This window comes from Cryptotermes secundus, unplaced genomic scaffold (genome assembly GCF_002891405.2).
Source record: "Cryptotermes secundus unplaced genomic scaffold, Csec_1.0 scaffold683, whole genome shotgun sequence".
Classification (NCBI taxonomy): domain Eukaryota; kingdom Metazoa; phylum Arthropoda; class Insecta; order Blattodea; family Kalotermitidae; genus Cryptotermes; species Cryptotermes secundus.
Genome location: NW_019729903.1, coordinates 954,206 through 978,029, shown reverse-complemented (window position 1 = coordinate 978,029; position 23,824 = coordinate 954,206). Strand labels below are relative to the sequence as shown.

Below are 23,824 nucleotides of genomic sequence, written 5' to 3'. Positions count from 1 at the left end.
CTTTTATGTTTTCAAAATAAGGAAAGTAGGCTAAAATATTCTTAAACAGCTTATCCGTAAGTTTGTAAGCAAATTTTCTGGCTGTTATCTGTGGAAAGCTGCTGCACCCTTTCCCTTAAACACATTTTCTTCTCAGCCTTCATCCTTTAATGCCTTTAAAATGACTCACGTTTTTATCTCGTTTAATATATATTTTTCTAAAGCCGCTAAGGGGCACATTTTTTTTTCAGTAGATCATTCTATTTCCTCGTCATTTCCTATTCCAACCCATCATAGACCACAGCGGTGTCTTCTGGAATGTGACGCCGTGTAGTCCGATAGAAGGAACGAACTGCCTCCATCTTCAGGGTGTAAACTTAAACCAAGCATGGAACATGTAACAAGCAGAATTTTTATTTCTTTCTTGTTCGGATTATTTTTAGATCCTGGAAATGGAGCGAATATATTCCTCCGAAACGTCTGTGAACTTCTATCGGACTACACGGCGTCACATGTCAGAAGACAGTAATCTTCTTACGTAACCTAAATTTTTGTTGTCATGACCCCAAAAAGACAATGTGAAGTGGATAAAATCGATATGCCCATCGCATCAGATGCTTTTACCGGTACTGAATATTTCTACTGCCCTTACAGCGCGTTTCTATAGAACGTTGTGTTTTATTTATTTATGGTTTGTGTAACAATGTCAGTAGATTGGACTGTATTGATAGTGTAGACTCGAGAGTAGTTAATTGGAAAGGATGTGTTGGAAGGAGGAATCATAACCTAATTCAAGATATTGTTCTGGCAGTTACCCGGAAGTACTCAGGGATACAGTGAGAAATGTTAGTGAGTGTACCCGGTATATGGGCCGTGATACGAACCTGAGTTCTGCTGGATATGATGCCAGGCGTAGCACCCACTCGACAGCAGCGCGCGATAAGAGAGCCTTTAGTTTGAGTAGCAGTCTTTAAATTTCGGTATGGAAAGAGCAACGTATGGAAGCGGCATGGGTACTGACAGCATTTTTTTTCGGGCTGGGGGAGAGGCGTAGGCTGACAATTTGATTACGGTCTTAACATCTGAACTATTTATTTTTACAGATAGACCTAGAATTGTAGATCTCTATATTGAAAAGCTCAGAATTTGAAAATAACTTCAATCTTTGGAATTTTTGAATTTATATGGTATTTAACGTTGTTTTTATATCGAGAAAATATAGAATAGGGCGGTAGAATGACAGATAAATGGGCATGGATTTTGTAAGAGAAATACTCGTGACCTAATTGAGGCACTATCTCGGAATTTTCCTGGAGCAACTGAGGAAAAAATCAACGAAAATCTCTGTCAGTACGGCCAGTGAACCCGGCCGAGATTCGAACCGATAGTTTCCCGAATACAAGCACAGAGCTTTTTCTATATTCCAACATGATCTGTAGGTTCCGGTATTGATGTTTCTTTCCTTTTTATCTTGATATTTTAAAAAATCCCGGACCGAGGTTGCAGATGCTTGGTTGTTCCCTATGCCGGCGCCCATGGTAATGATCCAATACAAATCTACCCTCAAGATGATGGCGATGCGGTCCTCCGAAACGTCGGTTCGCACAAGATCTACGTGGTGTCACATTGCAGAAAACGGTATTCTTCAAAACATTGCCATCTGCTAACATAAGGCGGTATGCTAATTATGCGAAAGTTTATCCTGTACACCCTGTTGAACCTCGTCCGAGTCGGTTCGTCCTCTGACCGTACATAGGGAAGTTATTGCTAAAATCGATGCCTGACGCCAGAGGCCATGGACACGTGTTAGGGTTTTCATTGCGTTTATAAAATTGATTTCTATTTCGTACGTCCCTTGTCACTAACGCGTATGTCCTGTGTAAGTTGTGTCGTATTTCGTTCTGCCCCTCATGTAATTCATGTAACTCAATGTAATGTGCCTTAATTTTCTCAAAATTAAACGTTTGCGCTTATCGATTGATGTCAAAAGTTGTTAAGTATTTCGTCCAGTTAAATTTTCCATCAATTACGAAAGTTTGTAAATATGTTTTATTTCTTTTATTTACATAGTATGAGGCAAACCATCACGTAAACTTACATTAAATGACGTACGATTCTAAATTATTGTCGGTGTTTCCCTGGCCTATAATTTTCAAACCGGAAACAAAATAAACTCCGTCGCCTGTAGTCCGCAAGCGAAATATACGGACCGAGCGACCGCCGCTTGTCGGCGAAGTTAGTGCCAACTTTAGCGGGTAGAAGGTGCTGCGTGATCAGCGCAACGAATCCCCACGGCCGTTAATCTCGGTTTTCTAGACCGAAATCTGTAGCTCCTCGAAATAGCTCCTCAATTATCCTGACGAGGCTGAGTGAACCCCGTTCCAGACCCACCACTTTTCAGAAAATCTGGTAGTGTCGGGAATCGAACTCGGGATCTCTTGTTCTGTGACCAGGAACTCTGACCACAGAGGCGGTCTACAACAAAGTAAACTTACATTAAAATAATGTATGATTCTAAATTATTGTCGTGGTTTCTATGGCCTATAATTTTCTAATCAGAAAAAAAAAAATAAAACTGCTCACAGAATATGAAAGTGTAACTGAAAAAATGTTATTTAATTTAGAATCAATCTGCAGAATGTTAAACAATTTCCAACATGGGCATCTTTAATTTATTTTTTCCGTTTTGAACATTACAGGCGACGGAAACCCTGACAATAATTTAGAATCACATTCTATAATAAACCGGGAATACATAGACAGACTGTCATATTTTATTTTGATACGACACGGACCGCATAGAAAACGACGCCTTCAACATTTCTTCTATTGTTGAGAGTATTCATTTTCCCGGGAACATGTTTACCGAGCTGTTGCCTAGTAATGATAGGGTGGATACAAATAGAGACACAGAGACTTGTGGGAAGGATTTTTGAAGCATGCCGTTGAGATGGGTTCAGGTGCCATGGTACATATACCAAGTTTCATAAAGACTGGTTCAGGCTTTTAGAAGTTGACAGGGGGTGACATGGACACAGAGAGAACAAGGTGATATCATAAGCCTCCTTGTGTTATTTCAAATGAAAGAAAATAACCAAAAAATGTATGTTAAAAATATGGCCTGAAGGTGTGGGCTGTGTTTCCTCTGGTTAAGATGGGATTCAGCAGCGTGATCTTGCAAACGTGGCACTGAACCTTCGAGTTGCGTAGAAGTTGGGAAATGTATTGTGCATCTGAGCGACTGTCGGCCTTCTGTTCCGTGGAGCTGCTGCGTGATATGCATCTGTGATAAGTCAGTGTATGGGACTATAGGACCTAGTTACTGGGTTCTGTCTGTTGATGATATCTGCTAACAGTCATTGTTCCATGCTTAAATGGAAAGGCCTCGCCCGATATCGTGGTAAGACGAAGAGATGCAAAGTTGGGATAAACTTCTTGCTGTTGTTTGAAGTTGGCGGTATCTTGTTCCTGTAGAAATCATTGTCAAGTTGACTGGTTCCTCAAAATTTGAATTAAATGAAACTTTGAAGAGTATCTTTTGGGATGTGACGCCGCAAAGACCTGTAGAAATTCATCGAAGTTTTCTATGTACGTTCCGCCTCTGTCTTCAAGGTCGAAGGTATGGGCGCCAACAGTGGGGGGGGGGGCAAATAAAGCATCTCTTTCCTCTCTTGGAGTTCTGCTAAACCTCAAAAAGGAAACACTGATATGTTGGGTTTTTGGACTTTATCCATCGTCCTGGTTTTGGTCCAGTGATTGAGGCTAGCTCTTTCTAACGGACCCAACTGAATAGGTGTTTTCCTTCACCTGAGGACCGAAACAGATCCAGTTTCCGAAACGTCGTGTTTTTATTTGTTATCTTAAAAAAACCAGGACGATGGATAAAGTCCAAAAACCCAATATATCAGTGTGTTATACACCATCGTCAGAATCCTATAGTAACTACTCAAAAAGGAAGAAAAGAAGGAATCATAGCAATTAATACCAAAACGATAAGTTCTAAGAAGAACTAATTTGCCTGCTTTCCTTTCATACAACATGGACCGCATAGAAAACGACGTGTCCAACAATTCTTCTATTGTTGCGTATGCACTCTGTGACGCGGTAACGTGTCTGCCAAGCTGTTACTTACAATAATAAGAGTATATAGATGGGAAGGCTTTATGAAGTATGCGGTTGAGACAGGCTCAGTTGCCATGGTATACACAACCAAGTTTCATAAAGATCGGTTCAACCATTCGAAAGTTAATGTGGGGTATACACAGACAGCATGGTGACCGCATAAGCTTGCTTCTGTTTGTATAAAATAAGGAGATTAGGCTAAAAATAAAAATATTTTGAAAAGAAGTTCAGAGGAAACTGATCCCCTACCTTCCATTCATATGAAACTGACCGCATAGAAAAAAAAAATAGGGGTGAGTGGAACAAATGTAGCAAGATGATTTCATAAGCCCTTTTTTCTTTCGAAATAGTGGAAGTAGGCTGAAACTGTTCTTGTATTATGAATACTCTTAAGAGTTATCATTAAAAATAATCTTAAACTGCTTAAAAGTAAATTCGTGAGCAAATTTTCTGGTTGTTCTCTTAGAAAACTGGCTGAACACCCCGTGGAAAATATCTTCGTATGCCGATTGCCGAAGAGTAAGCACCCAAAAGAAGCAAACAGCAAACAAATTTTCGCTGCTGCCTGCTTCATGGTGGCTACTGAACTTATTCTTAGAACCTGTATCATATTATATGGCGTCATTTCCCCGAAAATTGTACAGGGTCTCTGATGTGAGAACCTCAAATTCCAATTGAACTAATTTTGTTTATTGCCGATAGGTGGCTCTGTGGGGTTCAAAAGACGGTGATGCTGCTCTCTCCCAGCAGATGGCTTTGCTCCCAGACAGCGTCGCGGGTAAGAAAACTTATCTTCTCGCTTTGCAGACATAAGCTGCTTTACCCAGAAGATCTGAATTGATTATTAAAGCAACTTTACACCATCGTATATCGGGTGGCTCAAAAAGCTAACGCGTGTTAAAAATTGTTTAAAAAAGGGAAGTGCTTGATGAATGTGAACGAAATTCAATTAACTTGTGTAGAACACAATAGATTTGCGGCTTTGGAAAATTTGGAAACTGAGGTGGATGTTAATAAAGCTTAGGAAACTATTAGAGAGAATATAAAAATGTCTGCCAAAGAGAGTCTAGGTTATTATGAACCGAAGAAGCATGAGCCATGGTTCGATGAAGGATGCTCAGAATTATTAGACCAAAGAAAGCAGGCCAAATTGCAATGGTTACAGGATCCAAGCGAGTTAAATGGGGATAATCTGAACAATATAAGACGCGAAACCAGCAGGCATTTCAGGAACAAAAAGAGGGAATATTTGAAAGACAAAATTGATGAGCTTGCAATGAACAGTAAGAACAAGAACATTAGAGACTTGTATAGAGGAATAAATGACTTTAAGAAGGGTTACAAACCTAGCAGTAACTTAGTGAAGGATGAGAATGGTGATCTGCTTGCAGATTCCCGCAATATTTTGAATAGGTGGAGGAACTACTTCTCTCAATTATTAAATGTACATAGGGTCAGTGATGTTAGACAGACGGAAATCCATACAGCTGAGCAGTTAATACCTGATCCTAGCCCTTTTGAGGTTGAAAGTGCTATTGCAAAATTGAAACGGTATAAATCGCCAAGTAGTGATCAAATTCCGCCAGAACTTATTCAAGCAGGAGGTAAAATATTACATTCTAAGATCCACAATCTAATTACTTCTATTTGGCATAAAGAAAATTGCCTGATCACTGGAAGGAGTCTATTAATGTACCAGTTCACAAGAAGGGTGATAAAACTGACTGTAGTAATTATCGAGGGCTATCACTGCTATCAACTTCATATAAAATTTTGTCCAATATTCTTCTCTCAAGGTTAAGTCCATATATAGATGAAATTATTGAGCATCATCAGTGTTGGTTTCGACGTAACAGATCAACTACAGATCAGATCTTTTGCATTCGTCAGATATTGGAGAAAAAAATGGGAGTACGATGAGACAGTACATCAACTATTCGTAGACTTCAAGAAAGCCTATGATTCAGTTAGGAGGGAAGTATTGTACAATATTCTGATAGAGTTTGGGATACCCATGAAACTAGTTAGGTCGATTAAAATGTATTTAAACGAAACGTATAGTAAGTCCGTGTAGGTAAACATTTGTCTGATAAATTTCCTATCCAGATTGGTCTAAAACAAGGAGATGCTTTATCGCCACTCCTTTTCAACTTTGCTTTAGAATATGCAATTAGGAAGGTCCAGGGAAACCAGGTGGGACTGAAACTAAACGGACACATCAGCTGTTGGTCTATGCCGATGATGTGAATCTACTGGGTGATAATGTAGATACCATAAAGAAAAACACACAAACTTTAATTGACGCAAGTAAAGAGGTTGGTCTAGAAGTAAACACAGAGATTTTGTGAGCACGGTAATGAACTTTTGAGTTCCATAAAATTTTGGGAACTTCCTCAGTATCTGAGCGACTGGCGGCTTTTCAAGGACTGAGCTCAATGGAGTTTGTGGATATTTCAGAATCATTATCTGTGAATTCCTTTCATACCCGGAACGCACAAGTGTTCTGGTCGCGAAGGGAAAAGGAGGAATGGGTGGAGATAAAATAGAACACAGAAGAGTAAAAAGGATGAAGGTTGAAGAAAGAAAGAGAAACTGTTGGAAGAAGCGAAGGTTAAGACGAAAAGGTGCATGGAAAATAAGAGAATATCTAGAAGAGGAGAACTATAAGAGGATGAAAGAAGAGATTAAGAATATAAGGAGAAGAAAAGAGAGTTAAAAGCAGGGTAGGCATATAAGATGATAAAGTAGAAGCGGGAAGGAGACTAGCAGGACAAATAGGGCATTAAAATGAAGTCACTCGTTTAAATTTTGCAGTTATAATGTTTTGGGTTTGAGAATATTAAGGAAGGTCGCGAGGCCTCCTGATTAGGCCATTGGATTTTCCAATTGACCTAATCCTTCCAGCCCTACTATGGGCCTGGGGTCGGCTCAGGATCTAACAGAAATGAGTACCAGGAGTCCTTTTGGGCGTAAATGGCGGCCGGGGCGCAAGGCTGACCACTTTACCGTCATCTGTGAGCCGATTGTCTATAAAATATGGGAGCCTCGACTTCTCCCAAACTTATGGGCTTCCACGGCTTCTTAGGGCGGCCGCACACCAATTGTATCAAGACAAGCATCAAGACATGGGACATCAAGTCCGCACATCGAAGTAGCACCTGTCTGCGTCTTATCACATCTTCCCTATTTGATGACATGACGTCGTCCAGTGAGGAATACATTTTAATGTACATGTGGCTTAAATTTCGTAAAAGAAGAAAATGAAGTGGATTCATGACTTTTATTAGTCGTGTGCTCAACACGGTGCGTACGTTTTGTTAAACGATCCGGTGAAATTCCAGCCCGGGGACGAATAATCGTATATTACCGGAAATTCCTCAACCGTCTGCACTATTTTAATATTTATTTGCTCTTCAGTCATGTCGATACCGTACACTGGTGCTGCTCCTTGAGTACTGATGTCTGAGTCTTGACGCACAGAAAAGGAACATACCAAGTCTTGCTGCACATATCTGCAGCGTGAAACTGACGTCAGCATCATGACTCAGACCGGTGTGCTGCGGTTTTCATAATCTCATTCGTTTCAACTGTACTCCTTTCTTTGCTTCATGTCACACACATCGTGTCTTGACTGTTACATGTCTTGACGCATGCCGGTGTGCGGCCTACCTTACAGGGTTAGCTTTACCAGAGGTGTCCTGTGCAGAGGTGGAGATGCCAAGCTTTTGATAATGTTACAAGAGTTATCTTGATGGGCACAATCCATACACTCTGTCGTAGATAAGATTTGATCAATAGACGTTGGCTAGCACAGTCAGGGTTGCTGTGCTCTTAGAGTAAAAGTGTTGTCGGAAGACTCGAGGGAACGGCTCTTTAAATAACAGTGGGAACTGTGCTCCAAATTTCGAATTCTTTATGTTGGCTATTTTACGATGCTGTCAATATCTATCGGGAGTTTGAAAATAAAATATTCGAAGGGTCAGATTGGAGATTATAAATGTTCTGCCAGCCCGGAAAGAGATGAACGCATTATATTCAGATTATTTTTAAGTAAGGGGGATGAATGTTCATGGCTACAAAAATCATTTGAAACGAACTTCTTGCTTTCATATACAAAAATACGTTACTACACTAATTGATAATTTTATATAGTATATTATTTGGAAAGCCATAAGGGAAGAGACCACTAGGAAGACCAAGACGTAGGTGGGTGGACAATATTAAAATGGATCTTAGAGACGTAGGATGGGGTAGTATAGACTGGATCGATCTGGCTGGAGGATAGAGACAAGTGGAGGCTCTTGTGAACACTGTAATGAACTTTGTGGTTCCATAGAATGCTGGTAAGTTCTTGAGTAGCTGCACAACTGGCGGCTTCTCAAGAATCTCTCAGTTCCATGAAAATAGTTACTTAATTTATTAACTATATGATTTTAAAATACTATGATAGGCAAATAAGGTCTGTAAGTTTGTGATGACGGTACATCAGTACAGATATTGTGTTCTGGACATTATCCATCGTCTTGTCTTTTCTAAAAACCGTCCTGTTTGTTAGTAGTTACTGTAGGATTCTGACGATGGTTTATGACACACTGATATATTGGATTTTTGGACTTTATCCATCGTCCTGGTTTTTAAGATAACTAATAAAAGCACGACGTTTCGGAAACTGGATCTGTTTCCGTCCTCAGGTGAAGGAAAACACCTATTCTATTGGGTCCGTTAGAAAGAGCTAGCCTCAATGTCAGTGATTGAGGCTAGCTCTTTCTAACGGACGATGGATAAAGTCCAAAAACCCAATATATCAGTGCGTCCTGTTTATATTTCAAAACACAACGTTTCGGAGATTGGATTCTTTCTCCGTGTTCAGGTAAAACCTACTCAGTTGGGCCCAGTTGATAGAGCTAGTACCTATCTCCGGACATCTGTGCCAGTTCCAAAATGGCTTATGTACCCCATCTTGGAACTAGCACAGATGTCCACCGATGATTGATGAACAGAAAAGAATCTGTAAGAACGCGGTCTTGGCCTAATGGTGGTAATATTGCGGAAGTTGCGTGAAGGAACTGAAAGCATGTTGCTGGTGTCGCGGCCGGGTTTCGAGCTCCAGACTGCGAATCTAGTGTGTGTGCCTCTAGGGCAACCTAGTCGGTGACCGGGATCATGAAAATTACTTACTTTAATGACGAATACAATATCGGAATGTATGTAACTTTAAAAAGTCAATTTTTGAAAGAAGAAAGGCATAGTTTGTACTGTAATGAAGATCGTCATAACTTGTATTGTTCGCGAAATATAATAAGCATGATCAAGTCAAGGAAGATGAAATGAGTAGGGCATATAGCACGCATGGGGGAGAAGGGGAATGCATATGGGATTCTAGTAGGAAAGCCAGAAGGAAAGGGACCACAAGGAAGACCAAAAGGCAAGGGAAGGATAATATTGAAAAGGATCTTAGATAGAATGGGGTAGTATGGATTGGATTGATCTGGCTCAGGATATGGACCAGTGGAGGACTCTAGTGAACACTGTAATGAACCTTCGGGTTCCATAAAATGTTCGGAAATTCTTGAGTAGCTAAGCGACTGGCAGCTTCTCAGGTAAGACTCAGCTCCATGTAGTTAGTTTTTACTATGGTTGGAACACAATCCTTTTTTTTTTTTGGCAAAATGACCCGTGGGTAGGAAGACGCAAAAGGTTGCGAATCACTGCAATATATCATTAATGTTTACGTTTTCAGTCGACAACAAATTCCTGTTATTTACGCTGAAAACTTAATTATGTTTTGTATCATTTCTTCATAAAGGAATACTTAGAAGTGAAGTGTTTCATTTTTGTTAATTTACTAAGGTTAGACACGAAATTGATTACTTTATTTTAATGGATGTGAAAAGGTACAAAAGGAAACTTTACAAATTTATTTTCAAATGACGTCCATATATAATTCGAAGCTAACTGAAGAGAAATTATTATTTATACATTACTTTGATTTGTTTGTCAAAGGAAGAAACCAGCCGATTGTCTGACAACACCAAACGACAAATGCTATTGTATTCACAGAATTGACTGCTTTTCTATTATGAAAAGGTTTCATATCAATTTACTTTACAAAAGAAGCCGGCACAAGGGTCTGTTATTTCTGTGCCATTTCTCTTGTTCTGAATGTTGCCTTATAGAACATGTTACGTACTTTTGTATATGTAGAAAATATATAAATCAGTGCCAGGTATTGGCATTAATATTCATATCACAAATTAAATAAAATATTTTTTTATTCCATTATACAAACATCTAAAAGTATATACAAGCTGTTACTGAAAGGCGATGACAAATTCTGGGCCCGAGTTCCACATATCAAAGCAAGGAAAAATGCTGGTATCAACATGTGTCTGGAAACATTTATTTTGTGAGTTCCAGCTCAAAGAATGCATGAGTGTGTTCCGGCACATTTTAGCCGTGCTGTGTCAGGTGTTCTCAGTAACACCTAACGTGACCGAAGGAGAACTCACTGCACGGTCTTCACGCTCGTCAGATTTGAATCCTCTGAATTTTTCCCTGTGGGGAACATCATAAAACCCCTTGTGTGTATGCAGCTCCTGTTGACAACGAAGAGGCACTTCAGCGCACTGTGGATGCCTGTCAGAGTATTCGCAACTGCCCCGGAATCTTTGTACGGACGCGGCTGTCCATGATCAGGCGTGCCGAGGCATGCACTGAATCTCATGGAGGACATTTTGTGAATTTTTATGAACATATTCCTTCAGCTATAACTCACAAATCTAATGTTTCCAGACACATGTTGATATGGACATCTTTTCTTGTTTTGTATGTGGAAATCGTGCCCAAAATTTGTCCTCAACTTTCAGTTACACTCTGTATAAATACCTGAAATTATATATAAGATTTTATGTTTTCGCAGCCGAGTATTCAGATAATGGTATTCTGGATTATAATACCGTGTAGTTAGATAGTAGCTCAGCGATGTTTAGGAGGAAATTATCGCCTCCTTCTTCAGTACGCAAGAATAAGCCAAGTAAGAAAAAAGAAATAAGCATGAAGCTGCTAAGTCTATGCCAGCTTGTTCAGTTTCACTCTGAAGTTGGAGGCGATACAGTCCTCCGAAACATCGGTGGACTTCTACTGAACTACGTGGCATTATATCTTAGAAGACCGTGCTATTTGTAACTGAAGAGAAGAAATCTGAAAGTCCTTGTAGGATTGTGGCCTTATACCCATTAAAACGGACAGGAGTTTTTTCTCTGGGGTAGAGAGTGCAGAGGATTTGCTTAGAAATTTACATTTTATCCATTTAAGCGTACTTTATGGATCGCTAAAAATTGTGGGCCTCTGTATTCAAATATAAAATTCGTCCATTTAAAAATAATTTCAGTATTAGGTATTAATAATTGATATAGAGTAAACTTCCCTTAGGCCGCGCCATAGTTCAAGCGGTTAGTTGCTGGCTTCCCACCGCTGGATCCTGGGTCTGGTCAAGTGGGATTTGTGGTGGACAAAGTGGCACTGGGGCGGGTTTTCTCCGAGTACTTCGGTTTCCCCTGCCAATCTTCACCAAATTCTCCATCATCATAATCACCCGGGACAGGCTACAATAGGCCAATCAGTGGCCGCAGTGCCTAGTGGACCAAGTTGGACTCCAACCCCCACTAAGCGAATTAAAAAATCTCTTATAATGGACTTACGTTATTGGTCAGGGTGTCCATTAGCGCCGATGTCCGCTACAATCAAGTGAAGGGGTGTGCATAGCCAATACACGCAGTAAACATAGAAACATATAATGCGATCAGATAAAGGCTTTTATGTTTGGTGTTCCATTTTATTTTAAATAGTTTTCTACCTAGTAAACCTTCTTAATACTTAAAATCTCTAAGAATTCACAATCGTACGCAACCCGATTTTGTTTGTTGTATCCGAAATCCGTTATGTCCCCCCCCCACTATATCGAAGGTTTACAGTATTTCATCCTTGTCTCAGTTTTGAGGTTTTACAGAAATCTTTGGGTGGAAGATGTCTGGCTTGCACCCTCCCCTTTTGCTTGGTGCCCATGACCTTAACAGTTCAAATTCCAATTCATCGTTAACATAAAAATACAACTGGCTATTGTCATAAGTAGAGACCTAAACCAGTACTTTAGTTAATTATCTCACGCGATATGCGACAAAATGTTTTCACTCTGAATAATATTATATTGTGTAGAGCTGTTGCTATGCAACGGCCGCGAGATAGGCGGATACACCTGTGTCGTTTCTGGCCAACGGCTCGGTAAACACATTCCCGCGAAAAAAAAAAAAAACGTAACAGCGCCCATTGCTAGGCAGCAGATACTTAATGATACAACAGTTGGACTACAACAGTGGATGAGCTGTGTTTTCTACGTGGTCCTTGCTGAGATGTTATAAGCGGGAGAGTATTAGAGCTTAGCTATATACGGGAGTCTGTGAAGAGAGGACTTGAGTCCGGAGGTAGAGGAATAACCAGTGTTGGAACCTTTACCGGAAACGTGTAGCTCCAAAAAAAAAAAGGACATTATACTGTGAGCTGTATGGAAGCTGTATGAATGTAGCGACAGTATTGTAGTCATTTGTAGTTACGACCTGTAAGTGATCAATACATCTATTCAACAATTCATACCCCGTCTATATTCACACATACTACGTGACAATGTAGTGCCCACTTCCACTTCACTGTTATCAGAAATGTAACTTAACTACCGCTCTTTTCCCCACCTTGTAGATCCCCGGAAAAATAATCTTATAGCAGTTATCCAGCGCGAGAGGATCCCAGCGAACTGTGCGAGACGCGGTAACTGAAGCACAGAAGCGAACCCCCTTATCTCAAGTGTATGTTACCCTGGATACAGCTTATGCAGATAGTGACCCACACTTCGAAGTTGTTCCTGTAAATGTGGGCAGACGTGGCGACCTCCTTGTACTGAGATTGCGATCTATATTTTGACGAGGCTGCAAAAGCTTCAACTTTGAACTCGTCTCCAGTTTAGCCCCTTATCTTGTGACCTGCTTCCTTCACTCACTAGCGTCAGCCCATCAACCACGCTACTAACAATTTTATTGTTACTATCTTCATAACAGCTTCATACACAGCGATTCCTGAATTGAAGTCAGGATATCGAGGGAGTTGACGTAACGGTAATGGTCTAGACTCGTATTCGGGAGGTGCTGTGTTCGAATCTCCTCCATGACACAGGTATCCAGACAGAAGTCTGTTGCTTTATTTAGTCCTTCAAGGCAAATACCAGGATAATACTGGATTAGGCCACGATCGCTTCCTTCCAAATTTTTCAATGTGAAATTCAACAGAAATAGTTCTTCTAGCTGCATTATTTAATAACCCCTTCCGCAAGTACCCTTCAGATTTGCAAGACTCCGAGACTCGTGAGACAAGAGAATACGGTCGGAACTTTGGACAAAATGTGCTGGCGAGGACCAGCAGAAATTTATCATACACTACCCGACCCGACCCTACACCTATCAGAATTGTTACTCAAGGTACATAGGAAATCAGAACCGTAAGATTTCAAGATGTCGGCGTTGTTCATCGCCAATCGTTTAGCAACTTCATTTTAAATTTTTGAAGATTATGTTCACTCTTTTTGCACGGTACTAATTGCGAGTTAGTTGAGGATCACTCACTCATGGAGCTGAGCCCTCCATCAGAAGCCGGCAGTTGTGCAACTACTCAAGAACTTCCAAGTATTTTATGGAACCCGAGGGTTCATTACCGTGTTCACAAGAGTCCTCTACTATGTAAGATTTGAGGCTTTCACGGCGGTGACTATGAAGAAAGCAGTCTTCTGGGATTTGGCGCCGTGTATATGTGGTGTTCTTCACAGTCCTCTACTAGTTCCTACACTGAGCCAGATCAATCCAGTCTATACCAGCCCATCCTATCTCTCTAAGATAAAATTGATATTGTCCACCCACCTACCTCTTGGTCTTCCCAATGGTCTCTTTCCTTCTGGGTTTCCCACCAATATCCTAAATGCAGTCATCTTGTCCCCATTCGTGCTACATGCTATGCCATCTCATCCTCCTTGACTTGATCATTCTAATTATACTTGGAGAAGAGTACAAGTTATGAAGCTCCTCATTATGTAGTTTTCTCAAACCTCCCGTCATTTCAGCTCTCTTCGGTCAAAATGTTCTCCTCAACGCAGTGCTCTCAAAGACCGTCAGTCTATGTTCCTTTCTCAATGTCAGAGACCAAATTTCACGTCCATACAGAAACATAGGCAAAATTATAGTTTTGAATATTCTAATTTTTATGTTTTGAGACAGCAGATAAGAATACAAAAGGTTCTGGACAGAATGGTAGCAAGCATTACCCGAGTTCAGTCTCCTCTTAATCAGGTTTTGATATCTTATAGTCGATCTCAAATATCTGAACTGTGTCACATTTTCAGAACATCTATTGGCTATATATATATGTCATGATTTTTCCCTGCATTCTGGTGACTAGACAGCAACATAAACTTGGTTTTCACTGTGTTTACTTCTAGACCAACCTTATTACTAGCGTCAATTGAAGTGTGTGTGTTTCTCTTTATGGTATCTATTGTATATTATCATCCAATAGACTAGCTCAGGATAGGAAATGATATAAATACAAATGTAAAAGGTTGCCCTTTATTTCAGCAGAATGAATTTGAGAAGGGTTTATGGTTTGGCGGAAAAAAAAAACTAGTCATCCTGTCAACAAATTGGGAACTGATTCTCTAGAATGCTTGATCATCTGAGGGACTGATAGCTTCTCAAGAAGGGCCCAGCTCCGTGGAATTAGTTACCACTTCTCAAGAATTGCTTTGAAATCACAGGATTTACGATTCTGTATTTAATCTTGTCTCTGTCATAACGAATAACCTGCTTACTTAAATATTTTGAATCAGAGTTTTCAAACCCATCTCCGTAAACATGGGCTCATTAATAATGCCACAATTCGTACAGCTTATTCGAATTATGTGGTTTTACATTGTAGATATTTGGTAGGTTTTCGCGTTCTTAGTTTTCCTCCTTTGAAAAAAAAAAAATAAAATGCAGGCTTATGAGATCACCTTGCTCTGTGTGTATCCTCCTAACGCTGCTAGGCAACGGTCCCTTAAACACGTTTCCGCGGCAACTAATACACATGCAACAACAGAAACAATTGTTAGGCGCGGTGTTTTCTATGAGGTCCGTGTCATATAAATACTCGATATGTAGTGAAAGATTAGGCTCAACACCAAGACATTCTGACTGACTGGCCGTCAGTCGCAATGTGACTTTGACTTTGACTTTGAAAGTAGGCGATTAGTTCTTACCAGATCTTGATAAATTTCGATTCACTTAAAAAATGTCATGCCTCCCGCCAAAATAATTTTCTGATGTTTCTGCAATTAACTGCGATCTTTGTACAATGTTTTATTCATTGCAAGCCTAGTAAAGGAACGTGGCTGGCATGTTGCTCCAGCATCCACTTACAGCGCTCCCGTCTGACCTTTCATTCTTTCGGGATGAAGGCTGGCTTGGCTTAGCAGCGCCGTGTGACCTTATTACACGCTAACAAACTGACATTTCTATACAAAAGCAATTGGGAATAGGGAGTAGCTTAACTAAGAAAGCGATTTGTTCCTAGGAAATGAAGCTTAAGTTTAAATGGGGGAATAATGAATCCTGTAAATTATTATTAATATGTTTCCTTATATGCATTAATGTGTTTTTCCTCCAGTGTTTACCTTTAATTAGTCTTTGACTTTATGTTGTGTTTGCCCAATATGTAACTATATTTATCTACACTGTTCTGTGTCTGTATTTGGCCTTGCGGTTGTTTGCTCAGCGCATAAATAATAAATGATTGAATTGAATTATTATTGGTAGGAGCCAGGATACCTCAGTCGGTATTACGGCCTAGACGACCGAGGATTCGAGGTTCGATTTCCGGTAGGAACAATAGATTTTTTTAGTCCCCATAACGTCCAGAATGGCTCTGAGGTCCACCGGCCTTCCTATCAAATGGGTCAAATGGGTACATGGGGATGATTCCCGGGAGGTAAAGAGGCAGGAGCCCAAAATTAACCACTGACCTCTATCAAATGCTGAGGTTAAGAATGGTGGAGCTGTACCTCCACTCCCCACATGTCTTCATGGGATAGTAATTAATTAAAACCAGGGATAACTTTTTTTTTCCTTGGCACTACAGCCCCAGTGGGCCTAGGCCTACCTCCATGAACTTCTCCCTTCACTTCGGTTTTTCTAGATCTTTCACATTCGGTAGGACTCCTTGGGCAGGTGATCAGCTCGTCGCAAGGCCTCTACCTGTACACAGACACAGAAAAACGCACACACAGAAGCTAAACATCCATTCCCTGAGTGGGATTCGAACGCACGATCCCGGTTTCGAAGCGAGAGAAGACAGTACATGCCTTAGACCGCTCGGCTACCGTGACCGGCAGGGATAACTTTACCTTACCATTATAATTGGTTCCTGTGCGATATATTAGAGATTTTGATTAGTTCAGTATCTGATCATCAAATGCAGGCGGTCTCTCTGCTGCACGCTCTTCAAATGCTAATGTTGTCTGCAGAGGCGTTGACGTCTTAAGAGCCAAATCATCTTAGACATATTCAATAATAATGGTCTTTTCTTACTTATTAAAATATCAATTGTAGTTAATACACACACACATATTATATATATACATATATACATTTTTCTCACATTTGTTTTGTCTTCGTGTGTATATGCTTGCTTTTGTTTCCCCTTCGCTTGTGCTTAAAGGCGCGTCCACATTACTCGTGCTCGTGCTCGTGCTCGCCAGGCTTGTGCTCGTCGGGAGACTCGTCTGGCTTTTACTTGTGCTCTTAAATCTTCCCCACACTACTTCAGTTGCTCGCCAGGCTTCGGCGCGTGAGGATCCGTGTATTTATTCGTAGTGTGAATAGGCTGTAGTCATATTTTAATTTACTGGCTATAGTTTTTAAATTAAAAATTAAAATTTTTTTGTCTCGTGACTTTTCATACCGTCCACATTACTCGCGAGCATAGCGAGTCACACGAGCACGAGCACGAGTAATGTGGACGCGCCTTAACGGTAGTCTGATAAGTAAGCACGTAAATAAATAAAAATAAAATTTAATTATTATTATTATACATTGTAAACTGATTGCTATTTTTTGAAGCATATATTTTAAATGTCAGTAGTTTTTCATTTTTTTATATAATGTTAAAGGCAAAGCTATCCCTGTAACAGGCCAAGGAGGTCCATAGGTTTGTGAGACGTCGAGGCTCCCACATTTTTTAGGCAATCGGCTCTCAGGCGGCGGTGAGATTGTCAGCCTTACGCGCCGGTCGCTATTTACTCCCAAGGAAGATCCTGGCACTCGTTTCTGTTAGAGGCTGAGTGGACCTCAGGGCCATAGTGCGGCTGGAAAGATTAGGTCAAATGAATAATCCAGTGATATCGTCGGGAATCAAACCCGCGACCTTCCGACTTGTAGCATAGTGCCTCAACCAACTACTCTACAGCGTGAACCCTTCATATAAGGAAACACAAAAATAAAATACTGATGTAGCCAAAAAATTCTTTGAATGCGGAGAGTGTACAAATTTCGCGATATACCTTCTGCTTAACCCCTTAAAGCCTAGCGGTTACTCTATGGGCCACCTATTTAATGTAATCTCAATTCTGTGAAGAGTGTATATATCTGTTCCTTATGGCTATCACAGTAAATAGCGATGGTTCCCTAAATAGCATTGATTGGCCAAACTTTGTAGAGGAGCAATACTGTGTTTCCTGTGAGGTACGAATGGAGTTATTATATTTTGTTTAGAAGAAAACCAGTCTTTAAATTTTAAATGATTGATGGCCACTGTATTAAATTTTAAACATAATTTGGAGTACGTTGTATCTGCCGCGGTAGCAGTGTGCTGGCTTGAAAGGTCTGAACTCTAGCATCTACTGTTGCTGTGACAACGCGAAGTCAATTTCCTTAACAGAACAATAAAAATAACTGAAGTGAGGGCCCGCACAATGAACTTTAATAAACTCAAGAGGGTCATACTGAGGAGACAAAGCAGATGTTAGTATGACTAAAAGCGATATAAAGGACAGACTTTGTAACCGTAAACTGAGATGTGTACCAGACGGAGAGTACTGATTCCAGCAGAGAAATATACCAGTCTAAGAGCCCGTGTTGTTTAACTTTCCTATTCTTTTCTTCTTGGCACTGACAATCACGCCTGTTCCGACTTCACAAGCTCATTTCAACTTATCTAAGGTCTCTCATGATCTCGGTATCCTGTTTATTTATGCTGTGGAATTTATTTCGGTATATTTCATCAATCATTTTATCTAGACAGCTTATCTAGTTTTATTATGTTCATCTGTTTTATTTTTGCTCTGTTTTCAGATTCTTCCAAATATTTCTTTCTTAATTTGGTCTGGTCTAATACTTTAGCTTAATTACTCGTAAGCATCCCATCTCTATTAATTTTATTATATTTCCGTCCCTTGCTTCAATTGATTACGTTATTATATTCGATTAATTTTGAAACGAAAATATCTTTAATCTATACAATGCTGGAACTTCAAAAAGCTTTCTAGGTTACAGTTAATAAACTCTTATATTTGGAACATAATATTTATTTTGTTGTTGTTAGTGGCGTGGGACTAAGTCCCTTGTACTGCGGCCACTTCTGGCCTATTGTACCAGCCCCAGATGATAGGTGAGGGCGATTGTGGAGCAATTGGTGGAATGAAGATTGGCATGGGAAACCGAAGTACTCGGAGAAAACCTGCCCCAGCGCCACTTTGTCCACCACAAATTCCACTTGACGAAACCCGAGATCGAACCCGGGCCGCCGCTGTGGGAAGCCAGTGGCTAACCGCTTGAGCTATCGCGCGGCCATGGAACATAGTAAGGAGCCGGGATAGCTCAGTCGGTATAGCGACTGGCTGCGGACTGATTGGCCGGTAGTGTCAAAAATTTTCTCTTCTTCTGCTCTTCCAAACCGGTTCTGGGGGCCACCCAACCTCCTATTCAATGAGTATCGAGGCATTTTGCTGTGGAGGTATAGCGGCGAGGGCGTGAAGCTGACTGCTTAACTTAATGTAGTGCAAAAAAAAAATGCTTGGATCTATGCCTCCACTCCCAATATACGTTCATGGCGTAGTACTTAATTAATTAAGAACACGAAGTATTTTTTTATAATTTATTTGGAGCATAGTAGCATTATTTTAAGTTTTCTATTTATAATTTAATAATTTATTTAAGAAATACAGTTTGATGACGGGGGTTAGAATTCTGGGAGGGGAAAGATTTTTCTCTGCCTCACAACGTCCAACTCACTTCTGGAGCACATTCAGCCTCCTGTACAATGGGTACTGGGAACATTTCCCCGAGGGTAAAGGGGCCGGGGCTTGAAGTAACCACCCATCTCCATCTAGTATCGAGATCAAGAATGGCGGATCTATAGATCTACATAGCCATACGTTTTTATGACTTAGTGCTTAATTAGTTAACTTTACTTTTATTCGAAAAATGCAGCAGAGGAATGAGATCCTGTAGTTGTTACGTCTTATTTCCCGTTCCTACGCTCCGAAATAAACTGATGAGTGTCACGTAATCGTCTCACTCATCCAGCTCTCGCTAGCAGCCTCAGCTCTGAAATGGAGCGATGCGAAGATGGCATTGGAATACACGGACTCGTGGAGCAGACATCAATCATGCCCTTTTGCGTCACAATAAAAACGATATAGGTGTCAGACGTCAAGGTTTTGTGCGTGTGCCTCTGAACATTTTGTACACATGATCTATTCTGAGGGGTTATATTACGTCATGAAGGATTTTCATCATATTACGCTGAAGGATAGAATCATAGAGATATACATTTATTTGCGGAGTGTATGATTAAATCATCATGATATCATCATAGCGGATTGAGCTCTTGGCCTGTTGCTGTTACAGTTATTAATATCTTTTCTTCCGTTACGAGTTCTAGAGGTTGTCATGATGGCAGTGATCTTAGGGTTGCGATACTGTGCATTATGGTTTAGTTAATGGCATTGTAAGTAAGGTAAAGGTAAAATTATCCCTATAACAGGCCGTGGAGGCCCGTAGGGTTGTGAGACGTCGAGGCTCCCACATCTTCTAGAGCAGGCATGTCCAACTTCAAACAGGTTGTGATCGACTTTTCAGTGTCAAAACTGCCAGTGATCTACCACCCCCTCCTATCATCGTACCCCGTCTTAAGCAAAACTATTGGTAAAAATAAGAGTTCGCGTGATAAGGATAGAGTAGGGACTTCCCCATAATTTACTTAACACCAGTATAAAGCAATTTTCACGTAAGTTACATAAGAATAGAGAAATTGGAATGACTAATACGTATTTTCCTTTCAATCATATTATATTACAAATGAATTTACATGCTTTTAACTTATAATTTCCATATAGGCCTATGAGATCGACCAAAAATCGTCCCGCTATTGACGCGTTGGACATACCTGTTCTAGACAATCGGCTCACAGATGGCTGTAAAGTTGTCAGTCTTACCCGCCGGCCGCACTTTACTCCCAGGAAGATTCCTCTAACTCATTTCTCTTAGAGGCTGAGTCGTCCCCAGAGCCATAGTGCCACTGGAAGGATTAGGTAAATTGAAAAATATCCACCTCATCTGGACTGGAACCGCTTGTATCATAGTGCCTCAACCAACTACGCTACCCCCTAGCCCAATTTCATGGTAAGTAGCTCAGAGTATATAGCGTTTAGTGTAGAATGGTAGTGAAATGGGAAGGACACGAAAGGAAACCACCTTGGATTTATTTCATGTACTAGCACGAAATTTATTAAGTGGAAGGAGTATGAAAAACCACGGAAAACTTATCAGAATAGTGAGTCACGGGGTCAAGGGATACTGTATAATTGTGCAGGTAGTTAGAAAGTGTTCTGAGGAAACTGTCTCAATATTTAACATAGACAAGAAGCTCTGGGGAGAACTGATCTCATACTTGTCTTCGATAAGACACGGATCGCACAGAAAATGACGCCTCCAACAATTCTTCATTGCCGTTACCTATATATGCATGTATGAGGGGTAGGCCTTCTTGGCCCTTACTCCGCGACCTACAGTGGTCTATTGTGCTTCTTGCCGTTACCTAGCATCGATAGTTTGATATACCGACAGGCCCACAGATTCTCTTTCGAAACGATACGGACCACATAGAAAACGCGTTGGACAATTTTTCCAATGCTGCTCGTTAATCGTTTCCACGGTTACGTTTTTACTGAGCTGTCCACTAGCAACGATAGGAACGATAAGGCATACAGACACACAGACTGATGGAAGGGGTTTAGGAAGAGATGGGCTCAGGTACCATGATATACATACCGAGTTTCAAACGTTGATGGGGGAGGGGGGGTATTCACACACATATAGACAGCGTGGCGATCTCATAAGTCTGCTTTCTTTTTGTTGGGCTACTTTCCTTGTTTGGAACAAACAATAGCCCATCACTAGCCCCTGTCCTAAGCCAACAATTAGGTCGACATAATCGACTTACTTTTCATGAGTGGAATCTCCATTTTTACCCTGAAGATGGAGGCAATATGTTCCTTCCAAACGTATGCCTCTTTCCGAACTATAAGGTGTTACAAGCCAGAGACCTTATTCTTCGTACTTTACGCCCTCAGAACCTCTAGTTGTAGAAGAATCAACGCCGTGCCCTTGCGGCAACTTCTCGGACATATCTGTATAGCAGCTTAGTAGTAGTTCCAGGCGTCCTATATGCTGTCCCTTTTCCTGCGCGCTATTGCTTCCTCTAAAGCTCACCTTCTGATCTTTTAATTCCCTATATTCTTTGAATCAGTACGAATACATTTATGTTATGAGGGGGTTTATTTGAGCATGGGGGAGAAGATGAATGCACATAGGATTTTAGTGGGAAAGCCAGCAGGAAAGAGACTATTAGGGAGACCTAAACGCCGGTTGGAGGATAATATTAAAATTGTAGGATTCGAGGTTTTCACAGGCGTGAATATGAAGAATGCCGTCTTCTGGGATGTGGTGCTGTGTAGATCTTGTGTTAACCGACTTTCAAATGAAAATGTCGCCTCCATCCTCCGAAAAGTCGGTTCACACAAGATCTACAAGGAACCACATCCCAGAAGACTGCTTTCTTCAATATTAAAATTGATCTTAGAGAGATAAGGTGGGATGGTAAAATCTGGATTGATCTGGCTCAGGATAAGGACTAGTCGAGAGATCTTTGAACACTGCAGTGAACTTTCGGTTTCCATAAAATTTTGGGAAATTCTTGAGCAGCTGAGCTATTTGAGGCTTCCAAATAAGGGCTCGGCTCTACGGAGTTACTTAGAAGGTTTTTATTTATTTACTGTTTATTTATTTATTACTTAAATAATCTGTAATTAATTTTTATGAAGAGTATGGTGTTCTGTTGTGTGATGCTGTTTAGTCTGGTAGAATTTTACTGACATTTTGGAGGAACATTCATCCTGAAAATGTCAGTAAGCTTCTATCGGCGTATAAGTTGACATATCCTAGAAGCTAGTATTCTGGAACTTATCATGTTAAAAGAAATTTATTCGCTGCTTATCAGGTACGAAATATTTCCTCCAGTCTTTGAAATATGTTCCTTCAATTACACTGGAACGTTAAAGGAAATGACATTCCATACAAAGTCAGTGGCGCGTCAACGTGTATAGAAAATCAATACTGGAAGAGCTCCCTTCATCTTGCACACTTAAGAAGTGTCCTGTATTATGTACTACATTGCCGTAAGGAGGGCGAAGGATTGCAGCGGATCACCGAAAGACATTCATACAGTAAACCCTCGCTAATTCGAATTAATTTGGAGGAGATCATCCAGATTAAGCGACAATCCGGATTAATGAAGCAAAACATAACCGTAAAAAAACATAGAAAACAAATAAATGCAGAATTTTAATAAAATAGGTAGTGCTAATGAAAATAAATAGAAAATATCACTGTAGTAACTTTATTGAAAAGAAAAACAGACGAGAAACTGAATCAAGGAGTCTCCTTTATACATCTCAAGCTAATTTTGGATAATTTCTTGCGTGGTTTCAGTCTCTCCAGCTGCCTTCAACACGGCCTGAAAATCATCTTGCTCTAATTCCCTTTGCTCCTAAATTTCATGTTTGCTTTAAAGTATGTGTTCGACTGTGAACAGAGTTTTTAATTTTTCATATTTCGATCCGGATTAACTGTAACTGGATTAGCGAGGGTTTACTGTTCTTCATTTCAACCGCATCCAACTGCAGGAGAACGCTATGAAATTAGATATCAGTACGTTTAGACAAATGCCAGTATAATTCTTCATTTAAGTTACTGACATTTCCTTCTGAATCCTTTATAATTCATCATTCATCTGTCAGTGTAGTCAGTGCTGTGTAGTCCAGATACTAGCAACTTTGTGAAATAGAAAAGAAGAATACTAACGTTTCGGTGAAACGTGGTGTTTCTGTCTTATACCCTGAATATTTATGTTTTTCCGAGACCCTGATAACAATATACCAGATTATACGATGACACAGGTCATATGGGATTTGTGGTCAACAAAATTACACTGGCACAAGTTTGCTCCGAATACTCATCTTTCCTCTCCTAGTGGTCATTTCTTCAATTGCTCCGCATTCATTAATAATCGAACCGTCGGCGCTAGTCTTGATACT

At 40.4% G+C, this 23,824-nt stretch overlaps 1 protein-coding gene across 4 annotated transcripts in view; it reads left to right on the top strand.

Annotated features, from left to right (window-relative positions):
• The window catches only part of LOC111865790 (ras guanyl-releasing protein 3), a 98,157-nt gene that overhangs the window by 49,743 nt on the left and 24,590 nt on the right, over window positions 1-23,824 (top strand). For 3 of the 4 annotated variants that reach the window (XM_033751962.1, XM_023854074.2, XM_023854073.2), the window contains exon 2: window positions 4,804-4,879. The exons of the other annotated variant lie outside the window; for it this stretch is intronic. In XM_033751962.1, coding sequence (XP_033607853.1) covers window positions 4,852-4,879 — 28 coding nt within the window. In that variant the 5' untranslated portion in view covers window positions 4,804-4,851. The remainder of the gene's footprint in view (window positions 1-4,803; window positions 4,880-23,824) is intronic. 4 annotated transcript variants of the gene reach the window in all.